Source organism: Symphalangus syndactylus, chromosome X, assembly GCF_028878055.3.
Source record: "Symphalangus syndactylus isolate Jambi chromosome X, NHGRI_mSymSyn1-v2.1_pri, whole genome shotgun sequence".
NCBI lineage: Eukaryota > Metazoa > Chordata > Mammalia > Primates > Hylobatidae > Symphalangus > Symphalangus syndactylus.
In genome coordinates, this window is record NC_072447.2 from 67,277,100 (window position 1) to 67,297,253 (window position 20,154).

At 42.8% G+C, this 20,154-nt stretch overlaps 1 protein-coding gene across 4 annotated transcripts in view; it reads right to left on the reverse strand.

Moving 5' to 3' along the window:
• Positions 1 to 3,122: 3,122 nt before the first annotated feature.
• The window catches only part of WNK3 (WNK lysine deficient protein kinase 3), a 168,319-nt gene continuing 151,287 nt past the window's right edge, over positions 3,123 to 20,154 (reverse strand). For all 4 annotated transcript variants that reach the window (XM_055269109.2, XM_055269108.2, XM_055269110.1 and 1 more), the window contains 2 exons: positions 12,907 to 13,109; positions 3,123 to 8,960 (listed from right to left, as the gene is read on the reverse strand). In XM_055269109.2, the coding sequence (XP_055125084.1) occupies positions 8,631 to 8,960; positions 12,907 to 13,109 (533 nt within the window). In that variant the 3' untranslated portion in view covers positions 3,123 to 8,630. The remainder of the gene's footprint in view (positions 8,961 to 12,906; positions 13,110 to 20,154) is intronic.

A 20,154-nucleotide genomic window follows, 5' to 3' on the forward strand; every position in this document is an offset into this window, starting at 1 on the left:
TTTATTTAATACCTACTACGTTCCAGGAATAAAGCTGGGCACTGGAAGAAAGCAGTTTTAAAGACAGTCAAGGAGCACAGAACCCAAGTCACCTGTCAGTGTCACCTGGGAAGCTTTTTAAGATGATGGTGATTTGGAGATGGGGCCCAGATACTAAATTTAAAAATTTTATTTTTAATTGTAAAATACACATAAAATTTACCATCATAACCATTTTTAAGTATATGGTTCAGTAATATTAAGTATATTCATATTGTTGTACAACTAAAACATTTTTTAAAATAGTTCCCAAGGTGATTCTAATATACAGTCAGGGTTGAGAACCACTGCGCTGGAATGGAGAACGTTTATAAATACTGGTTAAATTCCTAAGCCTACTTCCTCATTTGTAACATGCATGTGAGCTAGTCCTTTCCAATTCCAAAATTTTATGATAGTCTTTTCTCCACCTAGCCCAAGGTCTTGCTCCTATCTAGACCATCATTTATGCTATACTTCACTCCTGTCTTGAGCTCCTGTTATAATGTCCATCTTCTCCCCACTCCCCAACTACTTCACCTCTTTCTAAACCCTAGTCACAGATGTAATTCTGTTATGTCATTCTGTGTGTGTGTGACGGAGTCTCACTCTGTCGCCAGGCTGGAGTGCAGTGACGCGATCTTGGCTCACTGCAACCTCCACCTCCCGGGTTCAAGCGATTCTCCTGCCTCAGCCTCCTGAGTAGCTGGGACTGCAGGTGTGTGCCACCATGCCCAGCTAATTTTTGTATTTTTAGTAGAGACAGGGTTTCGCCATGTTGGCCAGGATGGTCTCGATCTCTTGACCTTGTGATCCACCCACCTCGGCCTCCCAAAGTATTGGGATTACAGGCGTGAGCCACTGCGCCTGGCCTGTTATCTCATTCTTTTACCAAGTGGTGCTCATTAATGATGGCGTATTTTAAAAGGATCTATGTTGGTCTTATTCCCCAACTTAAACACTCTCACCTCTACACCTCACTTTATTAGATCATCTTGCCCCTTTTGGGCCAACACCCAATTTTTTCCACCAACAAACCTTATGTTGACCCACGGATTGAGTTCAGTTTTTTTGTCACCTCTGTTTTGTCCTCATTTAAAACAATGATCTGTAAGTTCCCTTGTGTAAGTTATTTGAGCAAACCTAGTATGTATCAGGCACAGTGATAAGCCCTTTATATGCTTTTTCATAAACAACCTCACTGAGGGAATTATCCTTTTTACAGATAAGGAAATTGAAGCTAAAAAGTTAAGCAATTTTCCCAAGTTCGTAAGATAGAATACAACTCCAGGTCTGCTTGACTCCAAAAGGTATCTGTATTAACTATAATCAGAATCAGGGCCCATTTCCAAACCAGTTTAATTTCCCAAGTGCAAGTTTACTGTGAAAGTCACCAGTGATATCTAACAATAAGTGCAATTAGTAGAGACAGGGTTAGTTGCCTTAACACGTCTCATTTAATACTCATAACCACCTCATTTTACAAGTGGGGAAATATAGGTTTGAGAGGTCTGTGAATCAAAAAAAACCCATTCTTATTCCACATGTACCTTGTTGCCTCCCTTTAGGGATCACCTAAGATAGAATGATTCACAGTCATTGGGTCAGTAAGTCAAGATAACATATATTTAAAAACACTTTTAAAACACTCATCTAATCTTGAATATTTCTGATAGGCCTATTACTCTTCATCCAGGGTTGTTTGCATAAGCATATGCATGTCCTTCTCCCTAAGTTACCAGATGAGCAAGTGATCTGACCCGGTCTGAGTTTCTCAAGTCAGTGCAGAGTGACGAATGAGAAGTGTGGGAGGGAGATTTCCAAATATGTGTTTTTCTAAAGGTGGACCATACACACTATCAACATGAAAGGAAATACTTCTTAATGAGTTTGTGCATAGGGAACACTTTGAATTCTTGCTTGGGCCATAAAAACCTCCTTCTGAAACTATGAAATAAGCACTGGATACAACTTCATGAAAGACATGTAAAAAGTGTTCATATGGGTTGGGTGCAGTGGCTCACGCCTGTAATCCCAGCACTTTGGAAGGCCGAGATGGGAGGATTGCTTGAGCCCAGGAGTTCCAAGACCAGCCTGGGCAACATGGTGAAAACCCATCTCTACGAAAAATACAAAAATTAGCACGTGGTGGCACGTGCCTGTGCTCCCAGCTACTCGGGGAGCTGAGGTGGGAGCATCAATTTGAACCCAGGAGGTTGAGGCTGCAGTGAGCTGTAATTGCACCACTGCACTCTAGCCTGGGTGACAGAATGAGACCTTGTCTCAAAAAAAAAAAAAAAAAAGTGGGCCAGGCAAGGTGGCTCATGCCTGTAATCCCAGCACTTTGGGAAGCCAAGGCAGGTGGATCACGAGGTCAGGAGTTCGAGACCAGCCTGGCCAATATGGTGACACCCCGTCTCCACTAAAAATACAAAAATTAGTCGGGCGTGGTGGCACACGCCTGTAGTCCTAGCTACTCGGGAGGCTGAGGCAGAAGAATCGCTTGAACCCGGGAGGTGGAGGATGCAGTGAGCCAAGATCGCACCACTGCACTCTAGCCTGGGCAACAGCGAGAGACTCCGTCTCAAAAAAAAAAAAAAAGTGTGTACATACAAATCCTATTAGATAAAGGCCTACTCTAAATGTATCTGAATTATTATGCATGTAGTACATCTGAGAATCAGTGTGGCCTAGGGTTTTTCCCATGAGCTGTGCAGACAGACAGACCTGGGTTTGGATCCAGGCTTCACCACTGACTAGCTATGTGGCCCTAGTAAATTCTTTAATCTCTCTCATCCTCAAAATTGCATTGTAAGTGGAAATAGTAACAGACCCATCTTATAGGATTTTGTGTGAATTAAAAAAAATATCGCAGGTAAAAGCCTAGCTAACACAGTATGTGTTCAGTAAATGAGAGCAACTGTTACAATTATGGCTCGGGTACAAGCGTGAAAATGAAGTCCAACTCAATTTGTTGGAACTGTAAATCAAGAGGTAACACACAGCTTGGTTAGTTTTTTTAGGCCAGCATAGTTTACAGGACTAAATGTTCTAAATCTGCTAAATTACATTTGGTAAATGAAGAACCAGTTTGAGCCAGATGATTGCAGTGACTATGGCAGCATTTTAATAAGATAACATACTCATTTAACACAGCCTTTATTTTCTGTTTCAAAACAGAATTTCCAGGAAACAAAACAAAATACTTACAATGGTTGGGTACAAATGAAATAAAAATAACAGTTTCAAAGAACCAAAATCAGACAGTTGCTGAAAGGCAGATCACTTGGTTTACCAAAAAAAAAAAAGGTTAATGTCAAAAAGGATTAAAATTAAGTTTAACAACATTCTATATAATGTTACATTCCCCAATTAAGAAAGGAGAGTTCACATATACAACTAAATGTTAAGTGTGGAGAAGAGGGTGAAATTCTGCATACTTCATAGTAAATTATGCTGAAAGTTTATTAATTGCATAAACTTCCTGAGTGGCTCCCATGCTGCACTAGGTCTACATGCTTAATATATCAAACAAATTATAGCTTTAGGTGATTGAGCATGACAGACCTTGAACAACTGCACTTTCCAGTTAGTCACTGTATCTGCTGAGGGTATGTTCTGGACCGCAAACCTCAATCTCAAATCTTAAGTTATAGTGGAAAAGAAATTCAACTTAAAAAAAAACTAGAGGATGACAAGCACGCATTTAGGAGTTTATTTTATACTGGCATTTTTTTTCTCAGAACCCAGTTTCTCCCCTTCTTGCTTGACTTTTAACGTTGTTTGAATTTTTTTAATTAAAAGAAAACCTTCCAGAATAGGAGCTATTGGTTTGTACACTCGTCTAGCTATCTTAGTTGAAAATAACTTTAGTGTAACCTCGTTACTATCCCAGGCTCCTTCATATATTGGCTGTCAGGGTTCCTGACCAATGTTTGTGTTCATCTTTCACATACAAAGACTATTTCCAGGGTGACCTGAAGGCATTTGGTTCCATAAAAATTTCATACTAATTTTAATTCAAAGGTTTTTATCAAGTTTGAGTGTTACTATCTTACAATCTGCATTTTTTTTTAAATTTCAATCTATCTTAGAAATTATACCTATCAAATCAAAGGCCTTTTCTACACACCACCTCCCTTTTCTGATTCCTCTTCTAAACAAAGGGAGGGGGGGAACAAGTCCTTGATAAACTACAGATTCAAAAAACAATCTATTCTAGAAAATGGCCTGCATACCACCTCAAATAGTTCAAGTTTTTCTGACCCAAACAGAAGATAAAATAACTGAATCCCAAAATGATGGCAAATATACCTCAGGAATGTACTTATGCATAATGACTGAAATACAATATTTACCAATATTAAATATGCTGTAGTGTTACACAGTAAACATGTGAAACAAGGAACATCTGGTTACAAACATTTGCTGAGTTTTCAAGGAAAAAAAAGGAATGCATCATTTTCATCACTCAGAAAAGACAGCAAAGAAGAAAGTCAATGCTTCCATAAACTTTAGAGATTGGATAAAGTTATATAAAACCCTTACTATCAACTACATTTCAACTAAATGCATTTGGCCGTTTTAAGGTAACAAAATATCACTGCAAATACCTAGCACTGTGCTAATACATGTTGAATGATAGGCCATTGCTGAAGGATTTGTCAAATATTTCACTGTGGTAGTTAAAGCAATTTCAACCCATTGCCCTTTAGGCACACAGACGAGAAATGCATCTCTAATAAAAAATGCAAAGTTATAGGCACTGGATTGTCTAATTCAGGTACTTTCTTACCATTTGTTTATTTTATAACTAACTCCTACACCTAAGTCCTATATTGCCACCAATTTCAATTATTCTTCTGCTCTCCACCCCCAAATCCCCAAAGCATATTTCACAGAAGCACATGGCTCTCCACTTAAACACAGAGAGTGATGGTCCCTCTCATCTCAAACTGTTGGCTAGCACTGGGAAAAAGAGGCAGACCAGATTTATAATCTGAAAGAATACTGAGAATCAAGGCAAAAAAGCAAGTTTCGCAGGCAGTGTTTACTTGTGCACCCAAAACAGCACTGAAAACGAGGTAGTTAAACAAAATTAATTGGACTAGAATTAAATCTGGGGTTCTAAAATGATACATCCCATCAAACTGTACATAACACTCCACACTCAATCCAAAAATCACAGCAGAAAAGTGCCTTTTAAACTTTCACAGATAATTTTGCTGTCAAACCATTAGAATTCATGCTAATGAATCTTGATATAAAACTGGCAAGGAAGGGATGAAAAACAGAATGAATATTTGTTATATTACAGCAAATTACCTTAAATAGAGATTCAAGACTGCTACAAATATACATAGGGTTATTTTCATTAGATTTACACCAATACTGGTTTCATATTCTTATGATGTTACACCCAACTTCACAGACATAGCAGCAGGTACTTCATGATGAAATGCTCACATTGCCACATATGGAGATACAGTACTATTCATCAGACTTGCACTTTGAGAAGTAAACATGGTGGCTGGACATACAGACTATCCTCTGAATAAACTTTACAAGCAGTATGGTTAAGTACAACCATTTTCTCCTCTACAAGAAGGAAAATGAAAAGGACAGGTTTGTGTGTTTTTTGGAAAGGAAGGCCCTTTTTATATAGTAGGCTCTTTGTTAAGAAGGGAATTTCTGAGCTTTACCTCAAGTTAATTATTTCTGGGGAGGAAAAGTGCCTCAGACAAGGATGAAAATAGCACTATTATATGATTTAGCAAAATTATGAAATAATGCAAAACCCCTGGATAGAAAACTAGCCAGTATTTACAGTCAAAGTGACTATAATCTGAACCAAACATGTAAGTCATGGGAAAAAATAATTTTAATAAAACCCCACAGTGATGAAAATAACATTGTTTTCTCCATTTCTGCACAAGCTCACTTTTTTCTGTATTTTTAAATGTACACACGTTATATATACATAATGTATACATAACACATATGATAACCCAGTTACGCAGTCAGCATGGAGACAGCAGTACACTATTCACCATCTTCAAACTTTAGAAGACTACTTTTCTTTCCAGCAAAAACCTGAAAAGATTGTAAATATTACAAGGCACTGCAAGAGTCTGCAGGCAAACAAGAATGATGAATTATATGTGGAATAGAGGTGGTGGCCAAAGGCAGAACATAGGATGTGGAGCAGTCATTAATACATGTAATTGTACATGTCAGACATGGAGCTTTTCTCATCCTGGGGTACACTGTTTAAAATGATTGTGACTAGAGAAGAAGGGGTCCTAAAATCTGCAGTATTTTCACTTTATAGGTTGTATGTCTCGGTGTAATTACACAAAGCCAACTTTTTATAATGAAACACAGGCAGTTTTAAAGAATTAGGGATTTTAGGAGCATTGTTTTTATACATATGGAAAACAGTGCAATGTAAGCATTTGCATTACACTAATGTCCTAAAATCACTTCAAATTGCAAACCAATACTGTACAAGAAATTTGAAGAATCTGTACTTAACATTTGGAAAGACTCATACAAAACAGATCATGTTCTATGAAAAGAAACAGTGGATCTTATCAACAGCAATTCTCAAAATGCTGCCCTAGATGCCTCAAATTATAGCGACAGAATCTTCTTGATAATGGATGTGATCCTCAGGTAAGCAACATAAGACACATTTTTTTTTTTTTTGGAAAAGAGGTACTTAACGTCACAAAGTAGACTGTGCAAAAAAAAACAAGTACACCCATTAAGTTTTCCTCATTACCTGGCAAGCCCATGGGGTACAATTTTTAGAAGAATACGGAGGAAAATCTATTAACAGTAATGTTGGGTAGCAATTTGGAATGTTTACTAGTAGACAGAACTCCTAATTAGGTAAATGTGTATTAGAAATGACCTCAAAGTCTTCAGAATGGAAGGTAAGTAATTTGAACATGAATACTTAGTTGGTAAATAACATTTTAAGAATTCTATTTAGGTTTCACAGACTGAGCATTAGGTAACCCTGTGACTAGCCTTTAACATTATTATAGTTAACTTTCTTAAAAACCAAAGGTGTACATTTTGACATTGCCTCCCCTCCTCCTAAAACTGGATAAAACCCAGTAAAGTGCAACTTGACAGTGATCTCTCTCAGATTCTAAAGAGGCTGCCAAACTCATTTAAGACCTAAAATCATCTAAGATACTATAGATACTAAAAAGAAATTCTAACAACTGAAAATGGGAATTAAAAAGAGCTAAGGACAACTTAAATAGTATCCTTCTAGGGTCTACTGTCTCACTGCAGGACAGTGTACACCCCACATCTCTGAGAACCCTGTAAAGCCAGTGTTTCATATGTAAGTCTCAAAACCTACTGTGTCAAGTAAATTTCACTTCAGAAGAATGGATTGAGGTGTAGCTTTAATCCCCCTTGTTAGGAATACAAGGATTCCCCCCAAATGAGATTCATATCAGCTGCAATATATGCCTTGCAAAAGAATGCAAGCCAAACCAATGCCTCTCAGATGCTCAAAACCAATGTAGTATGCATGTGAGAAACAAGGAGACAGCTGCTTTGAATTATTACTGAAATCCTAAAACAGCAGCAGTATCTGCAGAATCAAGGAACTGTTACAGTTCTGTTTTTTCTCTTTCCCTCTGTCTCACCCAAAACAAGGCTTCATCCTACTGCTGTGATGATGGGAAATCACATTTAAAAAGGGCTCATGTTCTGTATTGGTTGACAAAATTATTATAATTTTTTGAGGGGGCTGAGGAGGGCGGATCACAAGGTTAGGAGTTCGAGACTAGCCTGGCCAACATAGTGAAACCCCATCTCTACTAAAAATACAAAAATTAGCCAGGCATGGTGGCTGGCGCCTGTAGTCCCAGCTACTCAGGAGGCTGAGGCAGGAGAATCGCTTGAACCCAGGAGGGGGAGGTTGCAGCAGTGAGCCAAGATCGCACCACTGCACTCCAACCTGGGCGACAGAGAGAGACTCCATCTCAAAAAACAAAAAAAATTATTCTAATTTTACACACCAAAACGTTTCCTGCAGCAAGTTACCCTGCCTTCTGTGAAAGGTAAACCTAAGACAAACATGTGAAGTGAAGATCCCATAAGACTCTGGCTGATGGAGGGTCTCAGTTCATCCACATTTGGGGAGAATCAATCTAAATTTTTAAACATTTTTAAAGAAAAGTATCCAGCTGCAGATAGCAGCAGTAAAAAACAAAAACAAAAACAAAAAAAAAACGCGGGGGGTGGGGAGCTTCTCAACAATTAATGGAAAGTGTCCTGGAAATGGTAATGCTCAAGCTGAGCTTATTAAAGCATTCTGAACAGTATTTTTAAAAAATCAAGTATCAAAGAGGATAGAATTTGAAGTGAAAAAACATTTCTGTGTGCAGTGTTCTATGTGCAAACTGCACATTTCTACAGAATGATGAGCTGTATCAAATACCACACTGGAACAAAAAATATATAGCCTAAAGTAAACTCAAATGAGGGAAAATATGACAGAACCCAAGAGGAAGAAACTTTAATATCTTAGGTGTCCTGAAAATAATTCTGAAAAAACCTCCCTTTTTATCACCATCTACTCTGATTCATTTAGGACCAGGAGGGATTGTGGCAGAATTCTGCACTGATGAAGTTGGAAATGCCTGCATATTCATCCCTGGCTGGAATGGTCCCCCAGATTGGGCGGGAATTACTACAGACTGTTGTGTTGTTCCTGAAATTCCTACCCACTGTACTGGATACCCCGCCCCCCCCACAGCATTATACTGACAAACATGAGGCATTCCATATGATGATAATGGCGCAGGAAATGAAGGGAGTGAGAGTCCTTGTGGCAAGGAAGTTGGGACAGCTCCACGGATTTGGGACAGAGAAGAAATCCATGTTGATGTGTAGCCCATAGTAGACGGAATATTCTAAGAAAAACAAAAATAAAAGATCAGTTTATTTGGTATATACTTTTATCAGTCTATATTCCTTCCTATTCTTTTTTTTTCTATTACTGCTGCACAAATGAATATTCCTTCCTAGTCTTTTTGGCATACTATTCCTATTATTACTATTAGGGACTACCATTTTTGGAGCACCTTTCTGTGTGCTAACCATAATTATGTACGTTAATTAATGCCATCTTCATAACTGCCCTGCCTCACATTTTTATAGTTATTTCCATGCATACATACATAGAAAGATATTTGACTGCCGGGTGCGGTGGCTCACACTTGTAATCCCAGCACTTTGGGAGGCCGAGGCGGGCGGATCACGAGGTCAGGAGATCGAGACCACGGTGAAACCCCGTCTCTACTAAAAAAAATACAAAAAATTAGCCGGGCGTGGTGGCGGGCGCCTGTAGTCCCAGCTACTCGCAGAGGCTGAGGCAGGAGAATGGCGTGAACCCGGGAGGCGGAGCTTGCAGCGAGCCGAGATCGCGCCACTGCACTCCAGCCTGGGTGACAGAGCAAGACTCCGTCTCATAAAAAAAAAAAAAAAAAAGATATTTGACGTGATGTTTATCTAAAGTTAATGAAAATTATTTCTGGGTGGTGGGATTTGAAGGTGATATTTTAAAATTTGTACTTTTCTGCACTGATTAAATTATATAATGAACATTATTAGTTTATAGAAACCTGATTTTTAAAAAAAGACAAATTGGAGAGGTTATACATTTTCTCCTGGATATTTCAAAGGCATCTCAGAAACAAATGCCTAGAAATCAAATGTGTGATCTTCTCCTACCAAAGCACACTGTCTGCTCACATTCCCCATCTCGGTGATTGGTACACTAGAATAGCATCCAGTTATGGGAGCCAGAAACCTAGCCTTAATACCTCCCCTTCACCATACATCCATTCCATCACCAAATTTTGTCCATTTAATCTCTTAAGCATTTTTTGGAATCTGTTCACCTCTTTTCAACTCAACTTCTCCCATTTTCCAGACCAGTTAACAGTTACCATGACTGGCCAGGTGCGGTGGCTCACGCCTGTAATCCCAGCACTTTGGGAGGCCGAGGCGGGCGGATCACGAGGTCAGGAGATCGAGACCATCCTGGCTAACACGGTGAAACTCCGTCTCTACTAAAAAATACAAAAAATTAGCCAGGCGTGGTGGCGGGCGCATGTAGTCCCAGCTACTCGGGAGGCTGAGGCAGGAGAATGGCGTGAGCCCAGGAGGCAGAGCTTGCAGTGAGCCGAGATCGCTGCACTGCACTCTGGCCTGGGTGAAAGAGCAAGACTCCGTCTCAAAAAAAAAAAAAAAAAAAAAAAGAGTTACCATGACTAACTCTTAACTGGTCTGCCAACATCTACCCTTACCTCCAATAAATAATCCTTTTCTCTTGCTTGAGTCAGTCATTTTTTCAAAAAGCAAGTCTGATCATGACAACCCTAGGGCTTAAATGGCTATTTATCTTTCTTAAAATACAGATGGCCGGGCGCGGTGGCTCATGCCTGTAATCTCAGCACTTTGGGAGGCCAAGGCGGGTGGATCACTTGAGGTCAGGAGTTCGAGACCAGCCTGGCCAACATGGTGAAACCCTGTCTCTACTAAAAACTCAAAAATTAGCCAGGTATGGTGGCGAGTGCCTGTAATCTTGGCTACTCAGGAGGCTGAGGCAGGAGAATTGTTGAACCTGGGAGGCATAGGTTGCAGTGAGCAGAGATTGCGCCATTGCACTCCAGCCTGGGCAACAAGAGTGAAACTCTGTCTCAAAAAAAATAAAAACAAACTAACAAAAAATACAGATGAAGTTCCTTATCATTACCAGTTTTAAGACTCCATCTACCTTAGATCCATTGTGCACTAACTCCTCTTTGCTCTCTTCACTTCAGCCAAACTGGCCTACTTTCAATCCCTTCATGCTCCTTTCCTCATACAGGGCTTTTGCATGTGCGATCCTTTCCGCATGGAATCATTTCCTCTCTTCACCTAGTTAACACCTACTCATCCTTCAGATCTCTGCTTAATCATCACTTTTTCAGTGAAGCTATCCTTGACTTTCCTTTACTATGTCAAATTTCCCGTATTGTAGCCTATATCTTTCTTTTGTAGTTCTTATTACAGTTGCAATTTTATATTTGTATATGCAATTCTGTTATGTCTAACTAGCTGTCTTAGCAGAGCATAAATTCCATGAGGATAGGGATCATACTTGTTTTTACTCACCAAACCCATGTCTAGCAGAGGGCTTGGTACATAACTGTTAAGCAAACAAGTATTTCTAAGTAAGGATACAGAGCAGTAAAATGTAACAGCATTAGTGAGATGGGCTTGCCACACAAAAGATATAACCAACTGAACCTACAAATACAAAAATAGTTACTATATATAGGGTACCTACTATGTAACACCTATAAAGGTACAGCTTTATAGGTGTTAGCTCATTTAATCCTCACACCAATCCTGTAAGGGAGGTATTCTGTTTGAAAGACATGAAAACTGAGGCACAGATAGATCAAATGACTTTTCTAAAGTCACACAACTAGTAAGTGACTGAGCTGACATTGGAACCCAAGTCTGTTAAATGACCTTCACTACTTTTATTCACACACCATTTTCTACTCACCCTTCCTCCAAACATCCTCCATTATACTCCAGTAAACAGCCCTCCAACTAGTCAACAAAAGCCTCCATTCACACAGTACTCAGAGGTTCTCTCACTGGCAGTACAAATGCATTTATGTCTTGAAATTTGCCTCTAAAGGCTTCCAATTTTTACAATGGTGATGCTATCTGTGTACAAATTGGTGCCACAAGTAAGATAAATACACAGTGCTCCCAAGGAGATATACTGCTCACTAGTTTGGGAAATAGAGGATTTTGAAAATTTTTATTCAATATTAACAATAAATGCATTATTTCTTTAACAAACTATATGACTATACATGTACACATATGACAATACGTGTACACAAATGTAAAACACAGAGATAAATCTCTTTCAATTAAGAGGGTTAAAATTATAAGCCCTGATTCCATTTTAATACGTTTACTCATTTTGAAAAAAAAGTCACTTACTTTAAAAATACAGAAACACAGAAATGTACAAAGTAAAATAAGGCCCAAATTCCACCATCCAGCATATTTTTCATGGCTTTTCATATTTCTCTATGCATATCTAATGTATATAATTTTGCATAAATTATATTATACTATGTATGCTGTTCTGTAAGCTTGACTTCTTCCTACTCCAGAATGCATTGTGGGCATCTTTCTTCACTTCATTGCATGTACACCTGACTAAGGCCATATGCAATAACTAGGGATCTTTTCTTTAAAACACCTCTTATAATATTCTAGCTTAAAGAACTTTAAAATTCTTTTTCATAACGAACAAATAACTTATCAGATCTAAGAATATTGACGTGAAACACAGGAAAACTTTTCCTTAAAACCCAAACTCTTCTTGGAACACTGGACTGAATTAACCTTCATTCCAGATGCTTTCTTCTTTGATACTTGCTGGATTTTTAAAAAAAAATAGAACAGTCTAAAACAAGGGTTGGCAAACCACAGCCCACCACCCCTTTTTGTAAATAAGGTTTTAATGGAACAAAGCCATGCCCATTTGGTTACATATTCTCTATGGCTGCTTTTGCACTATAACAGAGTTGAGTAGTTGTAATAGTATAGCTTGAAAAGCCTAAAATATTAACTAACTGGCTCCTTCCCCCCAAAAGTTTACTGACTCATGGTCTAAAATATAATTTGCTCAAAGACATAATGAATCTAAAAAAGGATAAAAGTCTCTATGTTATCAAGTCATACTACTCTCTCATAGTGACTGTAACTATAGACCTAAGCGCATCAATTTTTATGGTTTTAGTTCTCATAAATAAAGTGAATTGGGTATAAACAACTTACTTCAGATACTTTGTTCCAGTTTTCTGTTTCTAGTTTGTGTTGACTTTGTTTAAGTTGGTTTAAACTTGGCTTAATAAGAGAATTTCCTACTGCTTCCTTTGTCCAGTCATCCACCAGCTTGTGTAGGTCATCTGTGAACATCCCTTTTTTACTGGCTGGAGACTGTTGGCATGATGCCGCATTACTCTCCACACACAGTGGATCTATAAGAAAAAAAAAACAAAACAGGGAAACCATGAAAAAGAATTAAAACTGATAATCAGATAACTCTTTGGCCAACAAAGCAGTTAACGGAACCACACATGGGGTGCAATTAGGGTGAACACACACTCTAGTTTACCTGCGTGGTCCTGGTTTAAAGCTGTTGTCCTGGAGTAATTGCTAACAGTACTCACTTTCACTCTCAAAAGTTTCCTCTTGGCTGGGCGCAGTGGCTCACGCCTGTAATCTCAACACTTTGGGAGACCGAGGCGGGTGGATCACGAGGTCAGGAGTTGAAGACCAGCCTGGCCAACATGGTGAAACCCCGTCTCTACTAAAAATACAAAAATTAGCCAGGCATGGTGGTGGGCACCTGTAATCCCAGCTACTCGAGAGGCTGGGCCGGAGAATAGCTTGAACCCGGGAGGTGGAGGTTGCAGTGAGCTGAGATCACGCCATTGCACTCCAGCCTGGGACAGAGCGAGACACCGTCTCAAAAAAAAAAAAAAAGTTTCCTCTTGTTTGGACAGCAAATTATATGGTTACCTTAGGTATAAATCAAGTGTAATAAATAGTACTCATAAAATTAGGTATAAATCAAGTGTAATAAATAGTACTCATAAAATTAGTATAAACTCCCTTTCCTTCCTTCCTTCCTCCCTCCCTCCCTCCCTCCCTCCCTCCCTCTCTCTCTCTCTCTCTCTTTCTTTCTTTCTTTCTTTCTTTCCCCTCTCTGGCCCCGGCTACAATCTACTCGGCTTGCTACTGCCCGCGCCGCGGACTGCCTGGGACTGCCGGCGCGCGCCACCGCTGCCTGCCTTTTCTCCTTTGGATGCAGGCACGCGTTCGCCATCTTGGCCACGCTGGTCGCCAGCTCCTGACGCCGACTGCTCTGCCCGCCTCAGCCTTCCGAGGTACTGGGACTACAGACGGAGTCTCGCTCACCCAGTGCTCGGTGTTGCCCGGGCTGGAGGGCGGTGGCGTGGTCTGGCCTCGCGGCAGCCTCTACCCCCCGACCGCCTGCCTTGGCCTGCCAGGGTGCTGGGATTGCAGCCCCTGCCGGGCCGCCGCCCCATCTGGAAGGTGGGGAGCGCCTCTGCCCGGCCGCCCCGTCTGGGAGGTGAGGAGCACCTCTGCCTGGCCACCCCGTCTGGGAAGTGAGGAGCGCCTCTGCCCGGCCGCCCTGTCTGGGAAGTGAGGAGCGCCTCTGCCCGGCCACCCACCGTCTGGGAAGTGAGGAGCGCCTCTGCCCGGCCACCCACCGTCTGGGAAGTGAGGAGCGCCTCTGCCCGGCCACCCACCGTCTGGGAAGTGAGGAGCGCCTCTGCCCGGCCACCCACCGTCTGGGAAGTGAGGAGCGCCTCTGCCCGGCCACCCACCGTCTGGGAAGTGAGGAGCGCCTCTGCCCGGCCACCCACCGTCTGGGAAGTGAGGAGCGCCTCTGCCCGGCCACCCACCGTCTGGGAAGTGAGGAGCGCCTCTGCCCGGCCGCCCCGTCTGGGAAGTGAGGAGCGCCTCTGCCCGGCCACCCCGTCCGGGAAGAAGTGAGGAGCGCCTCTGCCCGGCCACCCCGTCTGGGAAGAAGTGGGGAACGCCTCTGCCCGGGCGCCCCGTCCGGGAAGAAGTGAGGAGCGCCTCTGCCCGGCCGCCCCGTCCGGGAAGAAGTGAGGAGCGCCTCTGCCCGGCCACCCCGTCTGGGAAGAAGTGGGGAACGCCTCTGCCCGGGCGCCCCGTCCGGGAAGAAGTGAGGAGCGCCTCTGCCCGGCCGCCCCGTCCGGGAAGAAGTGAGGAGCGCCTCTGCCCGGCCGCCCCGTCCGGGAAGAAGTGAGGAGCGCCTCTGCCCGGCCGCCCCGTCCGGGCAGAAGTGAGGAGCGCCTCTGCCCGGCCGCCCCGTCCGGGAAGAAGTGAGGAGCGCCTCTGCCAAGTCGCCCCGTCTGGGAAGTGAGGAGCTCCTCTGCCCGGCCGCCCCGTCCGGGAAGAAATGAGGAGCGCCTCTGCCCGGGCGCCCCGTCCGGGAAGAAGTGAGGAGCGCCTCTGCCCGGCCGTCCCGTCTGGGAAGTGAGGAGCGCCTCTGCCCGGCCGCCCCGTCCGGGAAGAAATGAGGAGCGCCTCTGCCCGGGCGCCCCATCCGGGAAGAAGTGAGGAGTGCCTCTGCCCGGCCGCCCCATCCGGGAAGAAGTGAGGAGCGCCTCTGCCCGGCCACCCACCATCTGGGAAGTGAGGAGCGCCTCTGCCCGGCCACCCACCGTCTGGGAAGTGAGGAGCGCCTCTGCCCGGCCGCCCCGTCTGGGAAGTGAGGAGCGCCTCTGCCCGGCCACCCACCGTCTGGGAAGTGAGGAGCGCCTCTGCCCGGCCACCCACCGTCTGGGAAGTGAGGAGCGCCTCTGCCCGGCCACCCACCGGCTGGGAAGTGAGGAGCGCCTCTGCCCGGCCACCCACCGTCTGGGAAGTGAGGAGCGCCTCTGCCCGGCCACCCACCGTCTGGGAAGTGAGGAGCGCCTCTGCCCGGCCACCCACCGTCTGGGAAGTGAGGAGCGCCTCTGCCCGGCCGCCCCGTCTGGGAAGTGAGGAGCGCCTCTGCCCGGCCGCACCGTCGGGAAGAAGTGAGGAGCGCCTCTGCCCGGCCGCCCTGTCCGGGAAGAAGTGAGGAGCGCCTCTGCCCGGCCTCCCATCGTCTGGGAGGTGAGGAGCGCCTCTGCCCGGCCACCCATCGTCTGGGAGGTGAGGAGCGCCTCTGCCCGGCCACCCATCGTCTGGAAAGTGAGGAGCGCCTCTGCCCGGCTGCCCCATCTGGGAAGTGAGGAGCGCCTCTGCCCGGCCACCCATCGTCTGGGAGGTGAGGAGCGCCTCTGCCCGGCCACCCATCGTCTGGAAAGTGAGGAGCGCCTCTGCCCGGCTGCCCCATCTGGGAAGTGAGGAGTGCCTCTGCCCGGCCACCCATCGTCTGGGAGGTGAGGAGCGCCTCTGCCCGGCCGCCCATCGTCTGGGAAGAAGTGAGGAGCGTCTCTGCCTGGCCGCCCCGTCTGGGAAGTGAGGAGCCCCTCTGCCCGGCCGCCCCGTGTCTGGGTAGAAGTGAGGAGCTCCTCTGCCTGGCCGCTCCGTCTGGGAGGTCTACCACGGAGGCCAGAGGCAATGTGGGGGCTGGACGTGGTGGCTCACGCCTGTGGTCCCGGCACTCTGGGGGGCGAGGCGGGTTGATCACTTCGGGCTAGGAGTTCGAGACCAGTCTGGCCAACTTGGCGAAACATGAAGAATACAACAGACAAACCAACCAACCAACTCAATGACAACAAAACAGGTCTACCCTGGAGTCATACTCTAATTTTTTCTATTTTCTTCCCTTTCTGATCCTTTATCCCACTTTCTTTTTCTTCCTCTTCCTTCTCCCTCTTCTTTGTCAAATAGAGGATTGAGTTATTATCACTGATCCATATAAAGTCCCTCTCTCATTTATTTTAACTCCCACCCCCATTTCTATTCCCCGACTTCCCATGTGCAACCTTCCTAATATGTTTGATACGCATCTTTTTGTTTGTATGTATTTTTAGAAAATGTTTATTGTTTTTGTATGCAAAAAAAAATTAATAAAAAAAAAAAATTAGTATAAACTCTAATCTTTTCACCAGCTCCCTCAGATAGATACTTAGAAGATTAAAAAAGAATTAAATAATGTCAAAAACAAAAAAAAAGTTCTAGTGCAAGCCACTTTTATAATGGGAAAACAAGGCCCAGAATAAGTAAATTGACATGCCCAAGTTCTTGCAACTAATTACCAGCAGAGACAGGCCTGGAACTCTAAAGCCTAGACAAAGACACTCTATCTTTTCAATATACCATACTGACTTTCAAGAAGCTTCAGAAAACTAGAATCTCATTTTATTTTTTACTGATGTTTCTGTTTACGATTTAAAAAGATGAATGTGTATCTAGAATAGCAGAAATGAAGACACAGATGGTTTGATGAGCCTCATGAGTTGTGGAGCATAAGATGTTCAAATAAATGAAAGAAATCAATTATAGAGAATTCCATAAGTATACTTTCCTAATCTGAACATCACACTAAGTCTTTACATGATAATTGAGTACTATTACTCATGCTTACGATATCATTCTTATAGAAAATATTCATAGAGTTCCAGTTCCTCTGACTGAATTATAAGCCAAAAACTTACAGAGTGGGTCTAAAATTAATTTTAGGAAATACAGTTGTGAATTTAAGCACAATAACAGTTCCAGGGATTTAACAAGCACGTGAAGATGTCTTATACATGTGTTATGGTACTTCTTTTAATCATGAAAAAATACAAAAATAAATTGCAAGAGGTAATGCAAGAAGCTTCCATATTAATACTTTTTGAAACTTATAACAGGCCTGTTATATAAACAAGTATCATTCTGTTTTATATACAGTGAAACTGGGACCCAGAAGATTAACAACTGGAGTCATATGCTGGGGCTAGAATCCAGATATCCTGACTGTCAGTTCAGTGGGCTTTCCGTTGTACTCCATCATAAATGCCAACTGCTGAGGTGGGCAGATCACCTGAGGTCAGGAGTTCGAGACCTGCCTGGCCAACATGATGAAACCCCGTCTCTACTAAAAATACAAAAATTAGCCAGGTGTGGGGGTGTGCGCCTGTAATCCCAGCTACTCGGAAGGCTGAGGCAGGAGAATCGCTTGAACCTGGGAGGCGGAGGTTGCAGTGTACCGAGATCACGCCATTGTACTCCAGCCTGGGCAACAGAGCAAGACTCTGTCTCAAAAAATAATAATAATACAATAAAATAAATGCCAACTGATATAATAAAGTAGGAAATGGAAGAAGATATTACTTAATAAAGGGAAACATGACAATCTCAATGATTGCATATGCATAGTTTGTGATTTTCTATGAACCCTGTGCTACTGAAAATTTAGATTCAAAGGTGATTAAATATTTTTGTTTGTTTGTTTTGAGACAGAGTCTCGCTTTGTCACCCAAACTGGAGTGCAGTGGCGCGATCTTGGCTCACTACAACTTCTGCCTCCTGGGTTCAAGCGATTCTCACACCTCAGCCTCCTGAGTAGCTGGAATCAAGGCGCACACCACCACGCCCAGCTAATTTTTGTATTTTTGGTAGAGACGGGGTTTCACCACGTTGCCAGGCTGGTCTCAAACTTCTGACTCAAGTGATCTGCCTGCCTCAGCCTCCCAAAGTGCTGGGATTATAGGTGTGAGCCACCGCACCCAGCCTTAAATATTAAAGGGAAACACAGTAGTGTTGTATAAGAAGAGTTTAATGAATTGATCAGAACATTCCCATATACAAGAGTTTTAAAACAACATTTACTAATTTGGGGCAACCATGATATATCAAAATGACATACTAACTTGTTGGAATCCCAATTTTTCTAAGACATAAAATCCTGAGACACAAAAGTCAGTCTATAATAAAAGCATCATTTCTTCTTGTTATCCCTTTGCACATTCAACTAATTCTCTGCTTATTCCAGCAAGGGAGCAAAGAGCACAACAAAGTTGGGGAAGACTTTGGAGCCAAAGCTTTTATAGACTGTGTTCTCAACCTAGAAGAATGTCAGCAGGTAGAATTAAAAAGAGAAGATAGCCAGAAACAGGAAGGTATCAATGCCCACAGTTTTGCCTATCCATCTTCTCTTAGAAATATTTTTGTGCCCAATCCCTTCAGCTTCTAAAACATTTGTTGCAGAGAAGTTAGGTCTAAATGTCATTAATTTAAGAACATTTCTGGGGCTGGCACAGTGACTCATGCCTGTAATCCAATCATTTTGGGAGGCTAAGGTGGGTGGATCACCTGAGGTCAGGAGTTTGGGGGCAGCTTGGCCAACATGATGAAACCCCGTCTCTACCAAAAATACAAAATTAGCTGGCCATGGTAGTGGGCACCTGTAATCCCAGCTACTCAGGAGGCTGAGGCAGGAGAATTGCTTGAACCTGGGTGGCAGAGGCTGCAGTGAGCCGAGATCACGCTACTGCACTCCAGCCTGGGAGACAGAGTGAGATTCCACAAAAAAAAAAAAAAAAAAAAAAAAAAAAACAAACAAACAAAAAACAAAAAAAGAAGATTTCTGGGTGGGAGGGAGAAAAAGAAGAGAAAAGAAAAAAGAACATTTCTCCACTAAGGGAAATACAATGTTAGGACTCTTCTTGCGTATAACCCTGGTCTAACAAGTTATGTTAAATACTCAATTGGCAGTAAATTAAGGCTGCTGAACTAGTGGCACAATAGCCAACAAGTGGAGGAAAAAATAATTAACAAACTGAAACAAGTATTTAAATAAAACAGGGACTAGGGCAACAACCACTGCACTCCAGCCTGGGTGACAAAGCGAGACTGTGTCTCTTAAGCAGGCAACAGAAAGAACAACTACACACACACATACACACACAAAGTTATCAAGAACAATGTGCCATATGAAAAGGAAAAAAAATGCTATTTGAATGTTATTCAGTATCTATGTTTTACATAAAGCAGGATCATTTATTTATTGATTTCATCTAAAAGTTATTCATATCATAATATAAAAGACCCCTTAATTCAAAGCTCACAAGCCAGAAAATACCCAATCAATGCACATTAAAATAAGTACTATGCAAACGTGGTTTATGATAGGTAGTAATAACATACTAACTTCAAATGTGCTCTTTAATATTCATTTCTTATTGATGAAATGAATAAAACCAGAGTTCAGTCCTTGATGTTCTTTTTTGTTCTTTCCTCCAAGGTGATGCCTATATTCAGACAGTTTCAGTGATCACTCCACTGCATTATTTCTATCTCTTATCCTATACCTTGATTTCTCTCTTCAATCACAATCTCACAACCAACTCCCAAATGTATTTTTCTACTTGGATGTTGATAAATTATTCAATTCAGGCCAGGCACAGTGACTCACATCTGTAATCCTAGTACTTTAGGAGGCTGACACAGGAGGATTGCTTGAGGCCAGGAGTTCAAGACCAGCCTGGGCAACACAGGAGGATCTCATCTCAAAAAAAAATTTGCTGGGTATGGTGGCACACACCA